The sequence below is a fragment of the Mytilus californianus genome, unplaced genomic scaffold (assembly GCF_021869535.1).
Source record: "Mytilus californianus isolate M0D057914Y unplaced genomic scaffold, xbMytCali1.0.p SCAF_3, whole genome shotgun sequence".
Classification (NCBI taxonomy): Eukaryota; Metazoa; Mollusca; class Bivalvia; order Mytilida; family Mytilidae; genus Mytilus; species Mytilus californianus.
Window position 1 is genome coordinate 8602909 of NW_026262679.1, and position 23547 is coordinate 8626455.

The 23547-nt window shown below is 32.2% G+C and overlaps 1 protein-coding gene across 10 annotated transcripts in view; it reads left to right on the plus strand.

The window, feature by feature from the left end:
* Positions 1 to 23547, plus strand: part of LOC127733912 (toxin CfTX-A-like) — a 179763-nt gene that overhangs the window by 118384 nt on the left and 37832 nt on the right. For 3 of the 10 annotated variants that reach the window (XM_052243370.1, XM_052243373.1, XM_052243368.1), the window contains exon 2: positions 7322 to 8760. The exons of 3 other annotated variants lie outside the window; for them this stretch is intronic. In XM_052243370.1, coding sequence (XP_052099330.1) covers positions 7324 to 8661 — 1338 coding nt within the window. In that variant the 5' untranslated portion in view covers positions 7322 to 7323 and the 3' untranslated portion in view covers positions 8662 to 8760. Of the gene's footprint in view, positions 1 to 4014; positions 4201 to 7321; positions 8761 to 23547 lie in introns of those variants that run through there. 4 more of the 10 variants (XM_052243371.1, XM_052243367.1, XM_052243377.1 and 1 more) reach the window with 4 other exon arrangements.

Here is a 23547-nt window from a genome sequence, read left to right on the forward strand (position 1 = left end):
AAACATGAGGTGCAAAAATTTGTTCACCATATCCGGATTTCGACAATTAATGTCTCTTCAATGATGTTAGGAATCGAAACGGTATTTGGAAGGCCATATAATTTACCTCAATTAAGGATAGACTCTTGAATTTTGAAAGAGTCGAAATAGGATGAACGGATCATATAAACCCGAAGGCAAATATAATACAGGCCCACACGAAAAAATATAAGAACAAGTCTAAATTGCAAACAACGTTCAAACCTATGATTGCGCTGGATAAAAACCGCAATTTTTATACGTGTGCATGAAAAACAAATTTCTTGGTAGAGGGGTCTAAATACAGCACAAACAACATTTTCCAAAAGACCATAAAAGTGGAAAAATGTATATTTTAACAAAACGCATTTGACTAGCAGGTCGAACAACTGATGTTCTTAAACCCTGCTATATATATATAACTTTGTGAGATTATTATTAATAATTCATTTACTTTTTTTGTTCTTGTTGCAATATATATTTGAATATCTAGTTATAATTTACATACACATGTACATATGATATAAAAACATTTCAATCAAATAATGAGTTCTTATTCAATGACACGAAAGTTGTTTCATTTTCTGTTCAATTATTCTTTCTTTTAATATATAGACATTTAATTTCCCACAGCAGGTTGTGTTTTACACATATGAATTAAATATGACTTTTATATTATTCTTTATATCAGCTCCACACAAATATACTTTTCTTCTTCAAATAAACTAAACACATAATTAATTAAATAGTCACAATTAAGGATCAGTGCTGTGTATTTACTATTAATTCATTTATACAACAATTATCACTTGAGAATCGGGTTAACAAAACATGTGGTTTCTTACAAATTTAAATTGAAGTGACAGTTTTATTTGAAATTATGGTATTTCCTAAGTGATGCAGATGATAAGCCCAACATCATTTTGATGTGATATCTGGGGCTTGGATGCAAGACTGTTGAGGCTGATCATTTGATAACTATGTCCAATGTATATGTTTTTGTCAGGAATATATGAAAACAGTTGCAAGAGCGAAACAAAAGTATATGAAATAGACTATAAAACGGCTGAAATTAAGATTTGAGCATTGCTGTTTTTTTATGTGAACCGTGTACAAAATATTCTATTCGACGGTACTAAGAAGACAAATGTATATTAGCCTTTGATTTTTTTCCTAACTAATATTTAAGGGGTATTTTGGCAACATTTAGCAATAAAAAATACAAAAACAAATATCTTTTAACGTCAGCTCAAGTATGCCCCCTTTTAGGTATGCCTAGATACATGCAATTTAATCAAAGATGAGGAGAAATGATTAAAGACAGAGTCCTTGACAGAATTCCAGTTCTTACAGTGGGTTAATGAATCCTACCCCTTAAACAGAAGAATAAAAAGACAGTTAAAATTTGATATAGACAATAGGTTCATGGTGACCAGCAATTTTCATCTGATACAGATTTCCACCACCTAACCTATTAATTTACATATTCAATTTCTACAATATCTCGAAAAATACAGCGATGCTCCAGAAATCGTTATTTCGTTATACTGACATATACTGAAATAAAATCGGAATCTGTGCATTAGTCTATAAATAATGGCAACAGTAGTATACCATAAAAATTCATAAATCGATTGAGAAAAAAACAAATCCGGGTTACAAACTAAAACTGAAGGAAACACATCAAATATAAGAGGAGAACAACGACACAACAGAAACACAACACTAAAATGCAACACAAGATATATAAGAGGAGAACAACGACACAACAGAAACACAACACTAAAATGCAACACACACAGAAACGAACTATGATATAACAATGGCCATTTTCCTGACTTGGTACAGGACATTTCAAGAAAACATGGTGGGTTGAACGGACAGAGAATTACGCTAAATAAACAATACAATATAGTACATTTGGACAACGAAACAACAGAAAGACTGAAGTGAACAAACAACAAACGACAACGCAACACACACAGAAACAATCTTATTACTATATACCCCTACTGCTTACGTTCAAAAGTTTGGATTAAAAATACAGTTTTTCATCATTTAAAATGATTTTCCTTACAGTTACCCCCATTTGCCGAAAACTATACTTTTTGAAAACTTGGGGGGCATTGAACAGCATATTTTAACTGTTTGGCTGTGTAAACACGCGGTTTTTGATTAATTAAGTTCGATTTATGATTATTAAAGACTTGAGGCTGATTATTTTATAACTATGTCCAATTTATATGTTTTTGTCACGAATATATGAGAACAGCTGCAAGAGCAAAACAAAATTTTATGAAATAGACTATAAAACGGCTGAAATTAAGATTTGATCATTGCTGTTAAGTTTTTTTTTATATGAACCGTGTACAAATTATTCAATTCGACGGTACTAAGGAGAAAAATGCATGGCCTTTGATTTTTTACCTAATTCTGATATTTTAGGGGTATTTTGGCAACATTTAGCAATAAAAAAATACAACAATTTCGCTTAACGTCAGCAAAAATATGTCCCCACCCTTTTTTAGATATACATAAATACATGCAATTTTATTAAAGATGAGGATAAATATTCAAAGACAGAGTCCTTGACAAATTTTTTGTTCTTACAGCGACTTAATGAATCCTATCACTTAAACAGAAAAATAAAACAAACAGTAAAAATTTCATAAAGACTATAGATTCACGGTTGCCAACAATTTTTCTTCTGATACAGTTTTCTACTGAGTAACTTTATTTACAATTCAATTTCTACAATATCTCGAAAAATACAGCGATGCGTCAGAAACCGTTATTTCGCTATACTGACATATACTGAAATCAAATCGGAATCTGTGCATTAGTCTATTACTATATGCCTGTCCTGCTTACGTTCGAATTTTTTGATTGAAAATACATTAGTTCATCATTTGAAATGATTTTCTTCACAGGTTCCCCCATTTGCAGAAAACTGGGGAGGAGGGTTGAGGGAGGGGGGGGGGGGGGGGGCATTGACCAGCCCATTTCAACTGTTTGGCTGTGTTTAAAACGATAAAAACTGCAAAACACATATGGTGCCGCAGCTTTTTTGATAGAAAAATGGCATTTTTTAAGGGTACTCTATGATTCTGGAATTTTCGAAATAGTATTAATGAACACAAACCCTTGCTTAATTTTGCACAGAAATTTTGCTCATCACTGAGAGCCAATATCCAAAACTCATTTCTAACTATTTCAATTTTGTTTTCTAATTAACATGGCAGCAGAAAATAAAGTGACTTCTATCTATTATAATTGTTGTGAAAACTAAGTGGCGCCACTCATCTTTAATTCCTTTCTTTTAACCTTTCGCTTCCGCCCTGCCAGCCCGTATTCTTATTTTGATTAACAGTCAATAAACGATTCGGTAATTTGTTTAAGGAGCAACAGATAGTGACTTTACTTGTGTGTATGGTTGATACAAATGTAGCTGTATATAGTGTTTGTTTGTTTATAATCCCTAGACTAAAAAATGTTTGTACAAAATATTCACACAGGTGATGTGGTATTTGAATTTATCATCATTTATTGTTTAATATAATGATTCTATACTATATATATGCGTATTTGCATTACAATTTATATGATTGATTAATATCTTTTGTTAAGATTAATAAACACCACATTTGGATGATAGTACAGGCTTCTAGTTTTATAGCCCATTATATCATTATTTACACATAATATAAATTTTATTTATTTATTTATCTATTAAATGACAATTTGTCGCACCTGGGACCTACATGAATAATGTAGACTCTTGGTTCCAGGTTGTCTATTCCTCCATTTTTTTTGAAATATCAAAGACTGCAAACTAATTCTATTTTCAAAGAGACCATTATTTTATCAAAATGCTTATTGTATTTCGATACTATGCGCATAAAAGTCTTATAATGTGTTTATCAAAAGAAATATTTTGTTTTATTGTGTATAAGAGGAAGATTTATATTGTACAATGAATTATGAAATCTTTTGTTATCTAAATTGTGTTCCAGGTTAAATGCCTCTTAGATATTGACAGCGACAGGACACCTGCTTGAAGCTTTAGGTAATAAAGTATATAAACACTTTAGAATTTTAGATGAAGGAATATTTGTGAAGTAAATGTATGTGCACTTATAAAGAAACACAATTTGTGGTGAGTAAAATACTATTACAAACAAGGTAATACAATTATGAAGTATGTAATATAAATATGTTTAAAATATAAAATATAGAATTAACTTATATAAATAATGACGATTGTTGGTAAATGAATGTGTAATCTATACATTAGTTCAAAATGTGCCTTTTGTATTCAAATGATAACTATAACTATAAAACCGAGGCATAAGCGATTTCATAAAAATGTATATATATCTACAAAAGAGCAAATAATAAGGAAAAAATAAGCAAATCCGACTATTAATAGTAATTAAAATATTTGAGATAAACGATCAAGTTTGTCTATTTCGAATAAGTGTGTTTTTTTTTTTTTTGATTAAGCGATCATTTTGATAAAATCATTCGTAACGTTCTTAAAAATAAGGAGGATAGATGTTTCATTAAATGCTGTTTTGTTGAATTAAATGTCGTTTCGACCTTTCCAAATACTAAATTTTGCCGAGAACACTATAAAATTTCCAATATTTATTTCCGTTTTATGAAGATCTTGATTATATCAAATAATCATGTTTTGGAATCAAAGTTTAGCGGTATATCTATGCACAGAGATAGCAATATTTTATTTCTTCAATGACGTTTTGAATTTTATAACCATAATAGAATAAATGATCTTGGGTTTCAAAACATTTGCCACATAAGTTACATAGGCCATCGGACTTTCGAATTTATTCAATTTAAATTCAGTATAATGTATACAATGTAGTGATTTCCATTGGAATTGGAAAATATTGTTTGATACAGGCAGCTTGTGAAGCTTCTTTCAGACTGATTGCAAGTCTTGTTCCGTTCTAAATGTTCTATTCATATAATTTCACATTTTGCACTAGTACATATTTTGTTTTTTTTTTGTAATCATTTTAATTGAATATTTTTTTTGGAATGCATGTTTTTTCCAAATCATGATTTTGAATGTTGTTATTCTGGATTTTTATGTGCTTCAAATTCCTTAATCCAATCAGTGGGGATTGATTTCTTTATTATATTGTATTCGCATGTCCAATTACGTTTATCTATTAGTTAATCAAATATTATTTTATTACTATGAAAGGTTTCCGTACAGATATTCCAAACATCTTTTATTTTGGCGATATGACTCTTGGTAAAGGAAGGGAAGAGCAAATGTTTCCCTTACCATTTTGTATTGTTGTTACAAAATATATTATATTCAAGAATGCTATTTTGTTAAAAATCGGTCATTTTACTATTAAGTTCATACCATGTAGTAACCATCTTTTAGTACAAATTTGGCATATATAGTTAATGTTAATTCCATTTAGATCTTTACAGGTACATATAAAATATTCAATATCAAATTTTTTGTCAAAGTGTGTTAGCCAGTATTTGGCAATTGCATTCCATCTTTGTGTTGTACTTTCTAAAATTCTAAAAATTAATTCTACATGTTTGCTTTTCATGAAACTTTCGAAACTGATCATTTTGATACCCCCGAAGCTTTTATCTAGACAACATATTTTTCTGTCGACAAGGCTGACTCTTTAGAGCCCAAAACAAAATCCCAGGAAATTGAGTTGTTTTATCTTTATCACACTCATTAGGTATACCCCTCATCGCAACCTCGTATCCCAAAATAGGTATTAATTGTTTTCTTATAATCAATACTTTACCTCTCTAAGTTAAATGTCTTGTTTTCCAAACGTGAATACAGTTTTTTATCTTGCCAATTAAGGAATCCTATATTTTATTGTTATAAATGTCATAAGCTTGGGGCAGCTCTAAATCTTTTATGTTATCCTTGATACAAGATATTTTTTGAAACTTGGTTTTTTGCCCTTTAAACAATAAACAATAAACAAGACTTTTGTTTTCTCGAAGTTATTTTGGAACCGGAGGCTTTTTCATATATTTCCAACATTTCAAAGGCTTTTTCAGCCAATAGTTCGGATTTTTTAAAAGTTGCGCATCGTCCACAAACATTGATGATTTAGTTTCAATGTGGCCGTTTATCGTTGGTATTTTGATTCCTTGTATTTCTACATTTGCGCGAATGACATCTTTGTCTGATTGATCTGCGTATTGAAAATGATTTAGACAGAAAACCATTTGTTTTAATACGTTGCTGGCATTTTGAAAAAGCTTTTTTGTCCAGCTACAAAAATTATTACCAAAATTGAAGCCCTCCATTACGTTTATCAGCCATCCCCATTCGACTCTATCAAAAGCTTTCTGCTGGTCTAAAAATATAGCTAATCCCTATATATCCTCATGTGCTACATATTCAATAATATCCTGTAAAAGTCTATTTCCATCACTTATATTTCTACCCGTTTTGATCCGATTGAATAATTTTATCTAATAACGGTTTTAGATGCTCTGTCAACATCTTTGATATAATTTTATAATCCGTATTCATCAAGCTTAAAGGCCGCCGTTTTTTTTTGTTTTTTTTTTTTTTATTTATTTATTCTTGTTCCCCTTCCTTATGTAGTATCATTCCCTGGTATTGCGATTTACTGAGTTCATTTTCTACAAATACTTCCTTAACTACTTAAGTGAAATCCGTTTTGATAAGATCCCAGTATATATGATAAAATTCCGATATGACCCCATCCCTTCCCGGAGACTTATCTTTCTTAAGATTTTTAACTGTCTTTCTTAATTCATCAACGTCAATTTGTCGTTCTATATTTTGTCTATTATCGTCCGTCAGTTTCCTGTCAATACGTCCGATAAGTTTTTCTGCGCTATTTTTGTCCACACCCTCAGTGATAAACAACTCGGAGTAAAATTTAACCTGCTCTGAAAGTGTTGAATTAATGTCATTTCATTTTAACGAACAAATCTTACAATATTCAGTTAATTAAAATGTGTGCATGATAACTGCCTGAAAATGAAAATCCAAGGAGACCATGGCAACGGGGACAGAAACACTTGTTTTGTCAATATATTTCCTATATGTATGTCGATAGCTACCAACACAAAATTGCAAAGCAATCTCAGACTTACCGTGCCCCAACTTTGTTGGTGATTACAGGGAATTGCTATTAAATTGTCCTGAGTCTAAAAAGTTAATAATTGTTTTCCTTGTCTACTAAGAAAATGTACACGGACAGACTAAATCTATTTATTTTCAGCTTAGTAAAATCATTTTTTTTAATTGCAGACATGAAAGTACAAAAGCGTTCTGTTCTTCTGCTATGGATTTTGATGATGTTGATTTTCATTGCGACAGAAGCTAGATGGCAGACATCGCTTGGAAAAATCGGATCAAGTTTAAAGGCCAATCAACAATTAGCAAAAGAACAACTAGGAAAAATAGAAAAATATCTAAAAGATGACGATGGATTGAACGGGATTGCCTCAACAATAGACGCCGTCGGTAGTGCAGCTCCATCTTTGACAAGTGGTGATGTCGCAGAAATTGTCTCTGGTACATTAGACATCCTGTCATCAATTACAGAACTGATTCCAAAAGTCGGTCCGATAATAAGTAGCATTTTCACGGTAATATCTGGATTGGTAAGCTCAATAGGTGGCGGTGATACGGACATTGGATCGGTTGTTAGGAAGGCTATCGATGAAGCACTTAGAAAGTTCGACGATTCCAACCTTAGAGCAGAAGCATACGGTACTGAGAAAGTATTTGGCGATTCATTAGCATACCTTGACGGAATTACCGATTTACAGGAACATGAACTTTCTGCTCTGTCTGCACATATTCCTATCTATTCTGGAGTTAAATTCCTCGGAATAATACAATCAAAGATAAGAGACAGTTCAAAAAGCCAAGATGAGCAGCAGGTCAAACGGGCAATTGAATACACGCGACTTTTTGTAAAGCTGACTGTCCTTAGATCCGCCGTTCTGTGGAAAATGTACATCACTGTCAAACAAGCAGGACATAGTGTGTCAACAGCGAATAGCATTCAAAACGTAATTCAGAATATGAAATCGAACGACAAAGAATTCTTAAAATTTTTGACGAATCCCACATACCAACAAGCTATTTTCTTTGTACACTTGAAACCATCTGAGTTGCCTGAAGTTTCGAAGTATTTAGGCAAATGTGAACTTGCTTTTCAGAATCTGGCATTCTTAGGGGAAAGGTCTCGTAAATTTCGGACCCAAAAATGGCCAACCTGGTATGCATTTATGCGCAATGATAAGTATGGTTCCATAACTGGAACAACAAATTTAAACAATCAAGGATACTTCCTCTTTGATACGATTTCGTCAGTAGACAATACTTTCTATTTGCGTTCAGTGAAATGGCCCGAATGGTATGTGTACATGAGAAGTGGAGCAGAGGGTAGATTGAATGGATGGAAAGGAAATCCTGGCTCTAGTGGACAGTGGAAAGTAATCAGGTTTTCTGATGGGTATTACATGTTGTCACCAGAAAAGTGGCTTGACTGGTTTGTCTATATGAAAAACGACCCATCTGGAACAGTTCGTGGTTGGAAAGGCGACCCTGGAGAACAAGGACATTGGATGATAATATAAAACTGTTTTAACAGAAATTGGATGGATTTCTGAATGCGTTTTCTTCTTCAGAGTGTGTTAATTTTATGAATTACTCAAATAAAACCATATTCATATGTTTTTCACACGTTATTTGACCTTTTAAAAGCTGCTGTTAGATTTAATTTATTCACACTCTATTTTGCTTTGTTATATGATTTTAAACAAAACGTGGACTTGAATAGCACCTCGCCAATTTCAAAGATAAATATCTCGCAGCGTTTGTAACTTCTGAAAGTCTTTTTTATATATCTTTACTGAAACATAATCTTATCAATTTGTGAGTTTTCTTTCGGATTCTTAAAATATTATGTCGTATATTTGAATGTGTTACATAAACGCTCAGCGATATTTATTTTAATTCTGACCTACTATCCATCAAGGATTAACGTCCTGCAATACAATTATATTTTTACAACAATAAAAATGTTCAACTAAATGTTCAATTTAATGGAATACATGACATAGTTTGGTCGTTTTAACAATGATGATAAGTGTAAGTATTGCCAATGAGACATCTTTCCACTATAGACAGAAAGTCTAAGACATACACAACTACGGGTCACCGTATGACCTTCAACAATGAGCAAACACATACCGTGTAGTAAGCTGTAACAAATCCAAGGTATGTCCAAAATGTGCATCAATCCAAATCAAGCAGAAAACCGACCTTGATTTATGATAAACTCAATAAATGAAAATAGCTATGGAAGATAGAAACCCACAATAAACCAATGGGACAGCTAAATAAAAGATGTTGCAGCGTAAACATATTTGTGATTGCTTAACCCTCCCATAACCTTGAACAGTGGTGTAACAGCACCCCGAAAAAAAACTTAATTTAGTTGGAAATGGTTTGACTCATCAAATCGATACTAAGCAAAAAAAAAAAAAACTAACAGAGAGACAAAGGACACAATGTCCTGATCTAAAAGTGTTTGCAGTTTCGGCAAGCTAGTTCTAAAGCTTCATATGAAATATTTATAAAATTTTCCCAAGATAAAATATCAATCAGTACACCTTAAATTGATTTAGTGTGAAGACGTCATGAGCAGTCCAAGAAAAGCATGACTTTGTACAATGTCAAAATATAAGTATCGACCGACTGTAGAATTATAAGTGTTCATAAATGGTAAGCAATTCATGCTTAATCATGTATAAACTATTAAAACACATCAATGTTAGTTCCGATATTTGGTATGTTCTCTACAAGGACGGTATTTAAAAATGGGAACAAATCAAAACAACAGCACTTAAAGCTTCGGTGACAATGCAAAGAACAGCAATTTGATAACAAAATAGGTGTGGAAAACAAGTAGATATTTGGAAATTGTATCATGCTTATTCTGAAAATTGCTGTATGGCAGAACGTAAGATATTGAGTGCATATGGTGTTGTTCGCTTGGTTTATTGGCGTCATGTTTTTTCTTCTTGTTGGTTGTCGGATGGTTTGCCATGCTTCTTTCGTCGTAAAGATTTTCTCGTTACTTGTCTTAGTTACATCTGACTAAGTTCAAAAAGATATACATTAACAGAAAACAGAAGGAGTAAAGATTGTGTTTAATATTTGAGTTATCCAGAAGAAAATCTCAATCAAATATAAAAATAAGACGATTTTGATTTGGTATGACAGCAAATTAAACAACTCTCAACTACAGACCAAATGACGTAGAAGTTAGCAACCATAGGTCCGCAGCGTATTGATGTAATACTGTAGAAGAAAATAGTTCGCTTTTTGTATTGATAGGTCTCGTGGTTAAGATGCATACACAAAGGATATCTGCGAACAAGAGAACGGGAATACAACTTTTCAATAGCGGTGCTTTCCTAAAGATAAGATAAAGAACTTTCTTTTACAAGTAATACCAAGTACACTTGTGTTATAGTAGAGATGACCAGGATATTGACGAACGAACGTACGAAAGCGTAACTTGACGCATCGTACAAAACAGGAGCTGCTTTTTATACATAGAACATGAAAAACATAAATCTTAACATAAAAACGCTTGTTGAAGTTAAGGAATTCGCATCGTCTGCATTAAGTTTACATGAGATATTTCCTGTCTCTGTAGCTAACTCCTCACGTTGTATTGGTGATTAATAATGTAATGTTTTCTACAATAGAAAAAGGTGTATTCGATAAACAAGACTCTGCTTTGAAAATGAGGTTCCAAAAGGGATTAAAATGCGTTACGGAGTTAATACAAGAGTGATAGCATAGATATTGACGCTTTTTATATAATTGATATGATTGATTATCAATTTCAAATCTGTTTTTTTTTTCTCACTTATTTTAGTTGGCTTATACCCACAGTACAGTCAAATAAGGCTGGATGCAGAGAACCTCTGCCCAAATTAAAAATAATGTGTAGCCAAAAGAGTTTTTTACGAATATTTTGTGAAAAAAAGTTGATACTTCAAAAGGCATTGAAGTTAAGTATATTGATATATTGATAATAAAAATAGAGTTGCAACTCGGCTATTGCATCTTTGATGCTCATTACGTTTTCTGATTGCAAACCGAAAACAACAACAGATACATGTATATGCTCAATTTATCCAACAGACCGCGTTAGATGAGTTGCATACTGGTAAGGGTCCAACTTTCTGAGTAAAAATGGATATAACTCTAGGGAAGTTGGACCAGATCATCCTATTCATGCGTACAGATCGATCTAAAGTACGTTTCACCTTGCAGAGTATCACATGTTGGTAAAATCTGATAATATAAGGAGAATATAATTTTGAAATTTTGATTTAAACATACTTACGGCAACTAATTTTGTGACATTTTTACAACTACTATGGCTTGTTCCCTACTCATGTGGAAATTTTGGGAAAAAGCTTAAGTTTTTGATAAGTACAAAATAACTTATTTGCCAGTGATTTCATGTTAACTGTTTTATACACTATATCAATAAGTATATCACTAGACGAAATCGTTTCTACATTCTAAAAGTTAATAAAAAAAAAGACCTATAGGTTTATTATTGGGAGGACAGAAATACCCTTTTTCCCCACGTGAGCTCAGCAAAACAGAAAGGCAGTATATCAACATTCCGAAATAAAAAAAAAAAGGTTGACGTACCTTCTTTTAAATAATATTGATTATCGATCATATCATTTGCCTTCTGGGTATTTCGTGAAGTCAATGAAACTTGAAATACTTAAATCTTTGAAACGTATTTCAACAATCGCCAAAAAAAAAGATTTCAGAGGATGCCATGAGTATGTGCATACTGGATAGGATTACACTTTATATACATGTAAGGCTTTAAAGTTGTCTTCGTGTGCGTTATTGATGGACCCTTGTGTAAATTTAAATCCCCTTTAAAAAAAGGATCGGCAGAATACCTGTAATGACTATATTACTATTCCCCAGTCACCCTTGACGGGGTGGGGGGAGGCTTTGAAACTTGAACTCCCAATAAAAATATTGAACAAACATAAGATCCGACAACAGTAATTCAGTAATCTTATAATTTATAAATAATTTCAAATCTTCAAAATCCTGCATAAATATTTGTTTGAGCATTGCGAAAGTCGTCGGTGCACTCGAATAATCCTATGTGTGATGTACATTTCATCATGCTTTCAACAATAATAATCACATTATGTCGTAGATATGTAACACTTGCGGATATTTTAAAACGTCTTTCAAATATATTATGAAAACCTTTTTACATCGGTATATTTTATGCGTTCCTGTCTATTATCATGATTACATGCCATCCAAATAATAACATCGTTAAGTTTAAAGTACGTTTTGTAAACATACAATTACCGCTCCGGTCCTATTACGTTCGTTCGTCGAGATACGTTCGTTCGTCAATATCCTGGTCATCTCTAGTAAAATTGTTCAAGCATATTAAACATATTAATATTTTTTTTTCAATTGAAAGGTCACATGACTTTAATCTCCTAAAGGTTGACTGGGGCTAATAATAATAGTCACCTTTATGGGTATCCTTTGGTTGTTTGTGATGTATAAATACCCAGTCACATGAAATATTTGCAACAAGACGTTCATTAATCAACAATTGATGAATCAATATAAATTAGCAACTATAGGTTTAGACTTGTTTATATATATAAACCTTCGGGTTTATATGATCCGTTCATCCTATTTTGACTCTTTCAAAATTCAAGAGTCTAACCTAAATTGAGGTAAATTATATGGCCTTCCAAATACCGTTTTGATTCCTAACATCACTGAAGAGACATTAATTGTCGAAATCCGGATATGGTGTACAAATTTTTGCACCTCATGTTTGCGGTATATCATCTTATCCGCAAGTTTATTATTTTCTGTTTGATAATTAATTAATAATAAGATCTATTTTGTTCCATCTTGTGATCCGTTTATTTGGCAATCGCCAATGGCAGTCAGCAGGGTTTAAGAACATCAGTTGTTCGACCTGCTAGTCAAATGCGTTCTGTTAAAATATACTTTTTCACTCATTTGGTCTTTTGGAAAATGTTGGCCCGAGAACACAGTTATTTCGTAGTGCATTTCTTTTAGACAATAAATTCAAATTAAAAAAATCGCACCTGCTCTATCTCAAAACAATTTTTACAGTGTAGTGTACTACTATTGATACAAATAATATCAAAATTATAGAAATTTCTACCAGCTCTAACTCAAAATATTGACAATTCTGTGTTAAGGGGGGCTAAAATTCAGTTTGACAGCTTCAGACATTCTAATTTTTGACCTTTTTTAACTGGACCAAATCACTACTTAACATAAAGATTCAGCACCCAAATGTTTTTTAACATGTAATTTCATATCCTTACTTGCATAAAATATCAAGAAATAAATTGGGAAAGTGTATAAAAAAAAAATGCAAGTTATACACTGTTCACACTAGGGACTATATTCGTAGACAACGAAAACCAAAGGACGATAACTGTGTCCTTGGACCTAATAGGATAGAAAGACTTGACCAATTTTAATAAAACTTTGCATGACCTAAGCTTAGGAAATTATAAGATAGTTGGCCAAGTTTCATGGCCTTAGAATATATATTATAGAAACTAGGGCCATTTTAATATTGAAATTTGGATGTTTATTTTTGACGTTTCAATCAAATATTTTCAACTGTAAAGAATTTGGCCTAAAAAATTTAAATATTGCTAAAATTTGCTTTTTAAATACTCTTGAATATAATATAATTTGTATTAAAAGCAGCGGAACACTCATTTGATTTATCAGATTTATTACAGCTATTCAAAAGTCAAATTTATATGAGCCTGTGCCTGAAAATAGAGATTTTCGAATTAAGGGAAGCCTTACATCAACATGCATTTTTGTTCAACCAATTTGAAGTTTTTGAAGTTTTTTAACCATACATTATTTTTCCATATATAATAAATGTACTTTAAATGTAAAGAAAAGTGACAAAAAGCATACCACATGAGTATAAAATGGTCTTAGGCCAAGTAAGACTGAGAATTATTTAGAGTCGATTTAGGCCGTAGCCAATATTTACATATAAAAATGCACACAGAGGCTATAAGAAATGGAAATTTGTTACTTTTTGCTCATTTCTATGCTAAGATGTTATGATACAAGAAGTCTAATTGCAAAAGGACTCTTGAATTCAACTTTTTTTGCAGACAGTATGGTCTGATGACCAGTTTTTCACTTTTCAATGGAAAACTTGCATGTAGTTTTAGTCTCAATTGGCATATATTTGAACCGTTTACTATCCTAAAGAAGAAAATTATGGTAGCATATGAAATGAATAGGGTGTACTGATCATTGCAGAGTGTTTCTTTTTACAGACTTAGTGAAATATTTGTGATGGACTACAGATTTTATGTACAAAGCTCTTCACATTTCACATACATCAAACAAGCCGTTTAACCAGGGACATAAATACAAATATTCTGCACATTTTTTCTGTAATAATCTACTTTTCTCTAGATACAGAGTTCACAAATGGTTAATCAAATTTGATTTAAGCATAGAAACACAAATATCAGGAAAATAAAAAGCTGTCAGATAGAAAGTCAGCATGGCTCTTAGGCATAAAATGGAAACTGCTTTAAAATGCCTATTTTAGCCATATAATGCCAAAATGGGACATTTTAACAGAATTTCTGTCAAACAAAGATGTAAATCCTTTACTTTTTTTGAGTTTGACAAATTGAAACCAGCAAACCATTCAGGAAAGTTGCCAAAGTACAAAATCTACATTTACGGAATTCACCACTTAGGCCCGAGAACACAGTTATTTCGTAGTTCATTTCTTTTAGACAATAAATTCAAATTAAAAAAATCTCACCTGCTCTATCTCAAAATTTTTTTTACAGTGTAGTGTACTACTATTGATACAAAAAATATCAAAATAATAGAAACTTCTACCAGCTCTAACTCAAAATATTGACAATTCTGTGTTAAGGAGGGCTAAAATTCATTTTGACAGCTTCAGACATTCTAATTTTTGACCTTTTTTTAACTGGACCAAATCACTACTTAACATAAAGATTCAGCACCAAAAGTTTTTTAACATGTAATTTCATATCCTTACTTGCATAAAATATCAAGAAATAAATTGGGAAAGTGTATAAAAAAAAAATGCAAGTTATTCACTGTTCACACTAGGGACTATATTCGTAGACAACGAAAACCAAAGGACGATAACTGTGTCCTTGGACCTGTTGTTTGTGCTGTATTTAGACCCCTCTACCAAGAAATTTGTTTTGCATGCACACGTATAAAAATTGCGGTTTTTATCCAACGCAATCATAGGTTTGAACGTTGTTTTCAATTTAGACTTGTTTATATTTTTTATTTTGGGCTTGTATTATATTTGCCTTCGGGTTTATATGATCCGTTCATCCTATTTTGACTCTTTCAAAATTCAAGAGTCTATCCTAAATTGAGGTAAATTATATGGCCTTCCAAATACCGTTTCGATTCCAAACATCACTGAAGAGACATTAATTGTCGAAATCCGGATATGGTGTACAAATGTTTGCACCTCATGTTTGCGGTATATCATCTTTTCCGCAAGTTTATTATTTTCTGTTTGGTAACAAATTAATAATAAGATCTATTTTGTTCCATTTTGTGATCCGTTTATTTGGCAATCGCCAATGGCAGTCAGCAGGGTTTAAGCACATCAGTTGTTCGACCTGCTAGTCAAATGCGTTCTGTTAAAATATACTTTTTCACTCATTTGGTCTTTTGGAAAATGTTGTTTGTGCTGTATTTAGACCCCTCTAACAAGAAATTTGTTTTGCATGCACACGTATAAAAATTGCGGTTTTTATCCAACGCAATCGTAGGATTGAACGTTGATTTCAATTCAGACTTGTATATTATATATATAAACACTTCAAAACTACCAACAATTTTTGTTTTTGTTTTTTGTTTTATTTTTTAGTTTGCCACGCCAACTTTGGGCAAGTGAATATAAAACTACTCACTGTTACAAGTATTTTGCAACATAACTTATAATGTCGAAGTAATCCTATTGAATATTACATTGATATTTTTCGTCATTAGAATTTTGTTCATATCTATTCTATGCATAATTATTTTTTTTTATAAAAAAGCTATTTGAAAATGTGTTTTAAAAAGTATGGTACTTGGCTTAGAGTGTATAGTAATTCATCAGATTGATAATTCAAATAATACAAATAGAGCAAACAAAGAGAATAAAGTCAACAGGAATATCATGAACTCCAAAACAGTTGGATACCAGATGTGTCGGTAGAGTTTTACTACTGGTGCATCAACCTTTCCAAAGTTATAAATGGTATCTGAAAATGGAAGAACAGCCAAAGGGTGCAACCAAAAGTGACAAACCGATGAAAGACAGACAAAACCATGGCCAATAAAAAAAAAAACGAAATTTAAAACACAGCGGCCTATACAAAGAAAGCTTGAATGAACCAATCAATATTTAGTTTAAGAATTTGTCACGCGGTATTAACATATATTTCAACCATGTAATTCTACTTTAATTGGTCAACCGAAAAAGAATTTGCAATGAACTATACTAAACAAACACACTATAAGGACAACGAATGGAATGATACAGTAGTGAAATTCGGTTAGCAGTCTTTAAACATCTATAACTGAAACAGTACAACTCGTTCCTTTTATTTAAATACACTGATGCATATATTACTGAAAAACGTCGAGGAACTAAGACTGTGTGCAAAGCAAACTGGAAGAAATATAAACCAGTGATAGGCGTACTCGAAAACAATTTGTGACCGTACGTCATGAGAAAATTTTTGTCGTTTAAAATGCAGTCGTTATAGGTGTTCGTATAGTATTAATAGTGTACAGCTCTTGTCAAGAATCACTCACGACATACTATGCTTACTTTTACGGCAACTCGTTTGTGAAGTAAATTATTTTGACTGTATTTATCAACTTCGCTTCGATAGATAGCAAAGTTCGGAATTGACTATACGGCGTTTATACCCAATGATGAGCTGTAATCAAAATAATATCTATGATTTGAGAAGATAGAAGTCACATGATGAGTTTTTAGATATGATCTTCTACTGCTGTTACACCTACTTTAAGATACAACACAGCTTCAATATATGTATATTAAACTGTGAACAGTACAGATATTGAAATTAAACTTGACGCTTTTCGCTCTTCTTTATAGTTATGTACAAGAGTTGATCTCTTTTTAATTTTGGATAACGGTTTAGTCATAGATATTTCATATCTTTTGGATAGTTTTGCAGTGTTATGTTAATTATAATAAAGCTGTTGTTGAAACCCCTAGCAATAACCTCACGAGACGAAGTCACTTAATGCTCCGCCTACTATCTAAAATAAGCATGGGCTTCTGAAACAGCGGAAATATCAGTTAGACAAGATTCTTCGACAGCGATGGATGTACATTTACATTAGTGTCGCATAACGTTACAGACGAATAAATGCTGAAGGAATTAGATGTTCTGGATATGCTGTGCAAAAAACAAAAACAGACATAAGCCGCATGTATAGGACTGTAACGCTATAATAAAAATTCAGGGTAAGCATGAATTTCGTAGCTGCAAGAGACTACAGATTTTTGATATTTTTAAAGATATCTGCATAATCTAGAATCCCAGATTAAAGGGTTATTTTTATTTCATTTTATTTTATCAAAATGTTCAAAATGTTTTTAGATTTTAATTAATAATTCTGAGAAACTAGTTTCACTAGAATCTTTATGAGATTTTGAATGAATCATACCACGTTTTAATTTGTATCTAAAGCTCAAGTCGCACATTAATTAAAACGGAATTCAAAATTTTCACGATTAAAATAACATGTTTCCTATAAATAGTCCTTAAAATTCAACCTTTATATAGAGTAACCAGACGCGAAATAATTCTAACGGCCCAACATTATTATTATTACTTAAGCAACCTCGTTAAATTCTTAATGTCAGCAGTGTATAACAAATAATTTTAAAACCTATAGCTGTACAATGGAGGCTATTGGAATACAATCAAAGTATACATCTCAATAACCGAAAATCAACTTATATCTTCCAGTATAATAAAAACATGAATACATGGCTTAACACATGCATTTTATATATATTTTTTTAACTACTTTTTTTTGTTGTTCTTGGATCAAATTTTTGTGCATTTAAATGTATAAGACAACGGAGTTTGCGTACGTGGGTTCGATTCCCACCCTAGGCATTCATTTATATCGGCTGGTGCAAAGCGGGCAGTTTAGCTTAGTGGCCCCGCGCTGACTCTGTTGTTCTTATGTCAAAAAATTCAACCGGCAGCGGTCAGATCTTGCTTTCTTTCTTTTTTTCTTCGATGTCCAGATACAACAAAACCATGGTATAATTGTGAAAATTATAGATAGCCATGGTATAGTTTTCAGATATTGAGATTTATACTCTAGCTGCATTCCCTTAGACTCCTTTGTACAGCTATAGGTTAACTAAAACTTATTAATGAAAATCTTTAGTTATGGGTAGTAGAGACGGAGATATCATACGGATCTGGTGAGGTGTTTTTAATTAGTAAAGCTAATCATTTCTTATTCTAATTTTTAATTAAAAAAAATATTATTTACAACTTAACAAACAGAACCCTGCGAAGTAGGAACTTTAAAATATCCTCCTGCACTGTTACAGATAAAAAATAATAGTAAAAAACAACAACAATTAAATCCCCCAGAAAACCGGAAAATCAGGAAATAACATATGTTCTTCGGTAATAATTCATTGTTACTCAATTCACGTATGTGAATTCTTATATTTTCTTTTTTTATAACGTTGAACAGTATAATATCCTCCTTCGTTTCATGGTAAATGTGCATTATTCATAAATTTGAAATTTGTCCTTATATCACTTCTATAGGTGAATATTTTTGTCTATTGACTTATGCCCGTATTTCTAATTTTATTTTTCCGGGTTTTATATATTATGTGCACTGCAATAGCAAAAAGATTTCTTGTCAGATTGTTCTATAAACGTGTTAAGTTTTGATATTTTTCAGCCAATTAAAAGTATAATTTTGCGTTCGATTAGACATTTTGTAAAATAAGTGTCGATGTTTTAAAGTGTTATTTGTCAGATGACGCAACATAACTCTGAACGATTCTGTTTGATTCTGGAAAAGTTTACCAGCAGCGAATTGCCAACAAAATTACCAAAACAGAAAGTCTTCATCAAGATGTCACTAGGGAAGAGCTATTAAAAATCAACGATATATTGTCCCCATTCCCACATGAGTTTCATATTAACCGAACAACATTCCATTCCATATGGTGAATAAAAAATGAGAACTAAGATCACAAAATCCTCCTATACCATTATTCGCACATACAGATCTATGTGGATTTCCACACCGAATGGAGGTCATAAAGGACATTTTTCCAAATGAGAAGGTATGATGAGGGTACTCTTTGCCACCTTTAATTTCGACAAAATATGATAAGTTTTACAACAAAATAACATCCACAGATTGTTTACAGGATTCTTGTCTGTAAGAAACCAGAATTTACTCTTTAATTCTGTCTTTCGTGTTTGTTTTTAATATGTCTTCAAACTTATGGTACACGTATTTAATGCAAAACTACAAAACTAAGCATCCCACGTTAGCTGCATTTGTAGAATTCATCTTATTGTAATAAGTATGTATAACCATAATCTTGGTCAAAAAGATATAATAATGGAAGTAGTATCATCCAAAGATCGGAACATGGCTGAAATATTTTAATGGTGTAAGGGTACTCATATTTTATTTTGTCAAAAACTATGTATAAAAAATTGTCAGGGTCAAAAATATCAATCTCGACATTGTTTATGACATCATGATCACATGACATCACCGTTAACATTTCTGCACTGAAGTGTCCAGAACATTCTATTATCTTATTCCGTTATTAATTAAGAAATAACAGGATTTTCAAAGGACTGGAGAATTTGACCTCAGGACGCTTAAACTTCTAAAGATTAAATTTAACTACATAAATTCAACAGGCCAATTCTTTGGATGAAGCTATTATAACAGGGAAGGTCCTGGGAATAAAATCAACAACATCGAAGTCTACATTGTAACACCTTTGTAATTAATTAAACGTGCAAATTCACACGGACCTTATTCTGATATAAACATATAATGCAAACTTTTTTCGTTTGTGGTCTTGATTTAAATACTATGCTCTATTCTGGTGTTGGTTTATGTACTGTGCTCGTTGGTGAACTTGATATATATTCTAGTACTTTGCACGGTTGTGGTCTTGATTTTTATACTATGTTCGTTGTTGGTTAGATTTATAAACTATTCTTGTTTGTGGTCTTGATTTTTATATTATGCTTGTTTGTGGTCTTGATTTATATAATGTGCTCATTCGATAGTCATGATTCATATTCTATGTTCGTTTGTGGTCTTGATTTATTTACTATACCGTTTGTGGTCTTGATCTGTATACTACAGTATGCTCGGTCGTGGTATTGATCTATATACCCTGTTAGTTGATAGTCTTGATGTATATACTATGCTCAATCGTGGTCTTGATTTCTTTAATATGTCCTTTTTTTGGGGGGTCTTGATCTATATCCCATGCTTGGTCGTAGTTTTGTTTTAAATGCTTTGTTCGTTGGTGGATTTAATGTATATACTATTTTCTTTGGTGGTCTTGATTCATATACTATGCTCGGTCGTGGTCTAGATGTATATACTGTGCTCATTGGTAATCTTCGGCTAACATATAGTACGTTGTTCGGCTGTGCCTTTTTTATGTGCTGATTTAGGTTGTTTTATGTATTCGTTTTTATTCTGTAGTTAGTCACCACATCGGTGTTAACATGTATACTATTATATAGTCCTTTTAATAAATTTACTGTTTGCAAAAGTATGAATTATTCTAAATACCAAGGATTTTCTTATCCCAGGCATATAACCTAAGCCGTATTTGGCACAACTTTTTGGAACTTGTTTTGGCTTTCGGGCTTTTTTGATCTGAGCGTCACTGATGGGTCTTATGTAGACGAAACGCGCGTCTGGCGTATTAAATCATAAGCCTTGTATCTTTTGATAGCTATTATTTGTGTGTGTGTCTGTCCTGTATGTTCTCCCTTTTATTTGTATTGTAGTCCTGTTATGTAATCTTGTCATTTTAATGTTATATTTAACATTGCCATAAAAGCGGGAGGTTTGGCTAGCCACAAAACCAGGTTCAACTCACCATTTTTTCTTAAAATGTCCTGTACCAAGTCAGGAAAATGGCCATTGTTATATTATAGTTCGTTTCTGTGTGTGTGTTGCATTTAAGTGTTGAGTTTCTGTTGTGTCGTTGTTTTCTTCTTACATTTAATGTTTTTCCCTCAGTTTTAGTTTGTAACCCGGATTTGTTTTTTTCTCAATCGATTAATGAATTTCGAATAGCGGTATACTACTGTTACCTTTGTTTATATACTATGTTCGGTTGTGGTCTTTATTTATTAACTATGCTTGTATGTAGTCTTGATTTATATACTCCGCTCGTTTGATGTCTTGATTTATAAACTATGTTCGTTGACGGGCTTGATTTATATACTAAGCTCGTTAATAGTCTTGATTTATATACTATGCTCAGTCGTGGTCTTAATTTATATACTATTCTCGTTAATGGTCTTGGTTTATATACTATGCTCACTCGCAGCCCTGATTTATATGCTATGCTCGGTCGTAGTCTTGATTTATATACCATCCTCGGTAATGGTCTTTATTTAAATACTATGCTCGTTAATGGTCTTGATTTATACACTATCCTCGGTAGTGATCTTGCTTTATATACTATGTTCGTTGATGGTCATGATTTATATACTATGCTCGTTAATTGTTTTGATGTATATACTATGCTCACTAGTTCCCTTCATTTATATAAAATGCTCGGTACTAGTCTTGATTTATATACTATGCTCTGTCGTAGTCTTGATTTATATACTCTGCACGTTAGTGATCTTGATTTGTATACTATGCTCGTTGGTGGTTTTGATTTATATACTATGCTCGGTCGTAGTCTTGATTTGTATACTATGTTCGTTAGTGATCTTGATTTATATACCATCCTCGATTGCGGTCTTGTTTTATGTACTATGCTCGGTCGTAGTGTTGATTTATATATTATGTTTGTTGTTGGCTAGATTCATAAACTATTCTCGTTTGTGGTGTTGATTTTTGATACTATGATCCTTGTTTGCTAGATTTATCAACTATTCTGGTTTGTGGTCTTGATTTTTATACTATGCTCGTTTGTAGTCTTGATTTATATAATATACTCATTCTGTAGTCATGATGTATATACTATGTTCGTCTGTGGTTTTGATCTATTTACTATACCGTTTGTGGTCTGGATCTGTATACTATGCTCGGTCGTGGTCTTGATTTATATACTCTGTTAGTTGGTGGTCTTCATGATTATACTAGCTTCGATCGTGGTCTTGATTTCTTAACTATGCCCGTTTGTGGTCTTGATTTATATACCATGTTCGTTGTTGGTCTTGATTTATATAATATTCTCGGTCATGATCCCGATTTATTAACTATGATCGTTTGTGGTTTTGATTTATATACTCTGCTCGGAGGTGGTCATGATTTATATACTATTTTCGCTTGTCGTCTTGGCTGATATACTATGTTTGTTAATGGTCTTGATTTATATACTATGTACACTCGGAGTCTTTATTTATATGCTCTGCTCGTTTGTGGACTTGATTTATCTACCATGATCGTTCTTGGTTTTGATTTATATACTGTGCTCGGTCGTGCTTTTGATTTATATACTATGCTCATTGGTGGCTTAATTTATATACTTAGCTGGCGTATGGTCATGATTTATATATGGTGCTTCGTCGTGGTTTTGATTTATATACTGTGCTTGTTGATGATAATGATTTATATACTATGATTTTTGATGGTTATGATTTATATAATTAGTTCGGTCATAGTCTTGATTTATATACTATGCTCGGTCGTGGTCTTGATTTATATGCTATTCTCGGTGGTGGTCGTAGTTGTAATTTGTATACTATGTTTGTTGGTGGTCTTTATTTATATACTATGATTCGTCGTTGTTTTGAGTTATATACTATGATCGTTGGTGGTCATGATTAAATAAACGATGCTTTGTCGCGGTTTTGATTTATATACTATGATCGTTGTTGGTCATGATTTAATAAACTATGCTTTGTCGCGGTCTTGATTTATATAATGTACTCGGTTGCAGTCTTGATTTATATACTATGCTTGGTTGTGATTTTGATTTAAATACTGTGCTCGTTGGTAGTCTTGATTTGTGTATTATGCTAATTGGTGGTTTTGATCTTTATGCTGTGCTTGTTGCTGTTCTTGATTTATATACTGTGCTTTGCGTAGTCTTGATTTATATA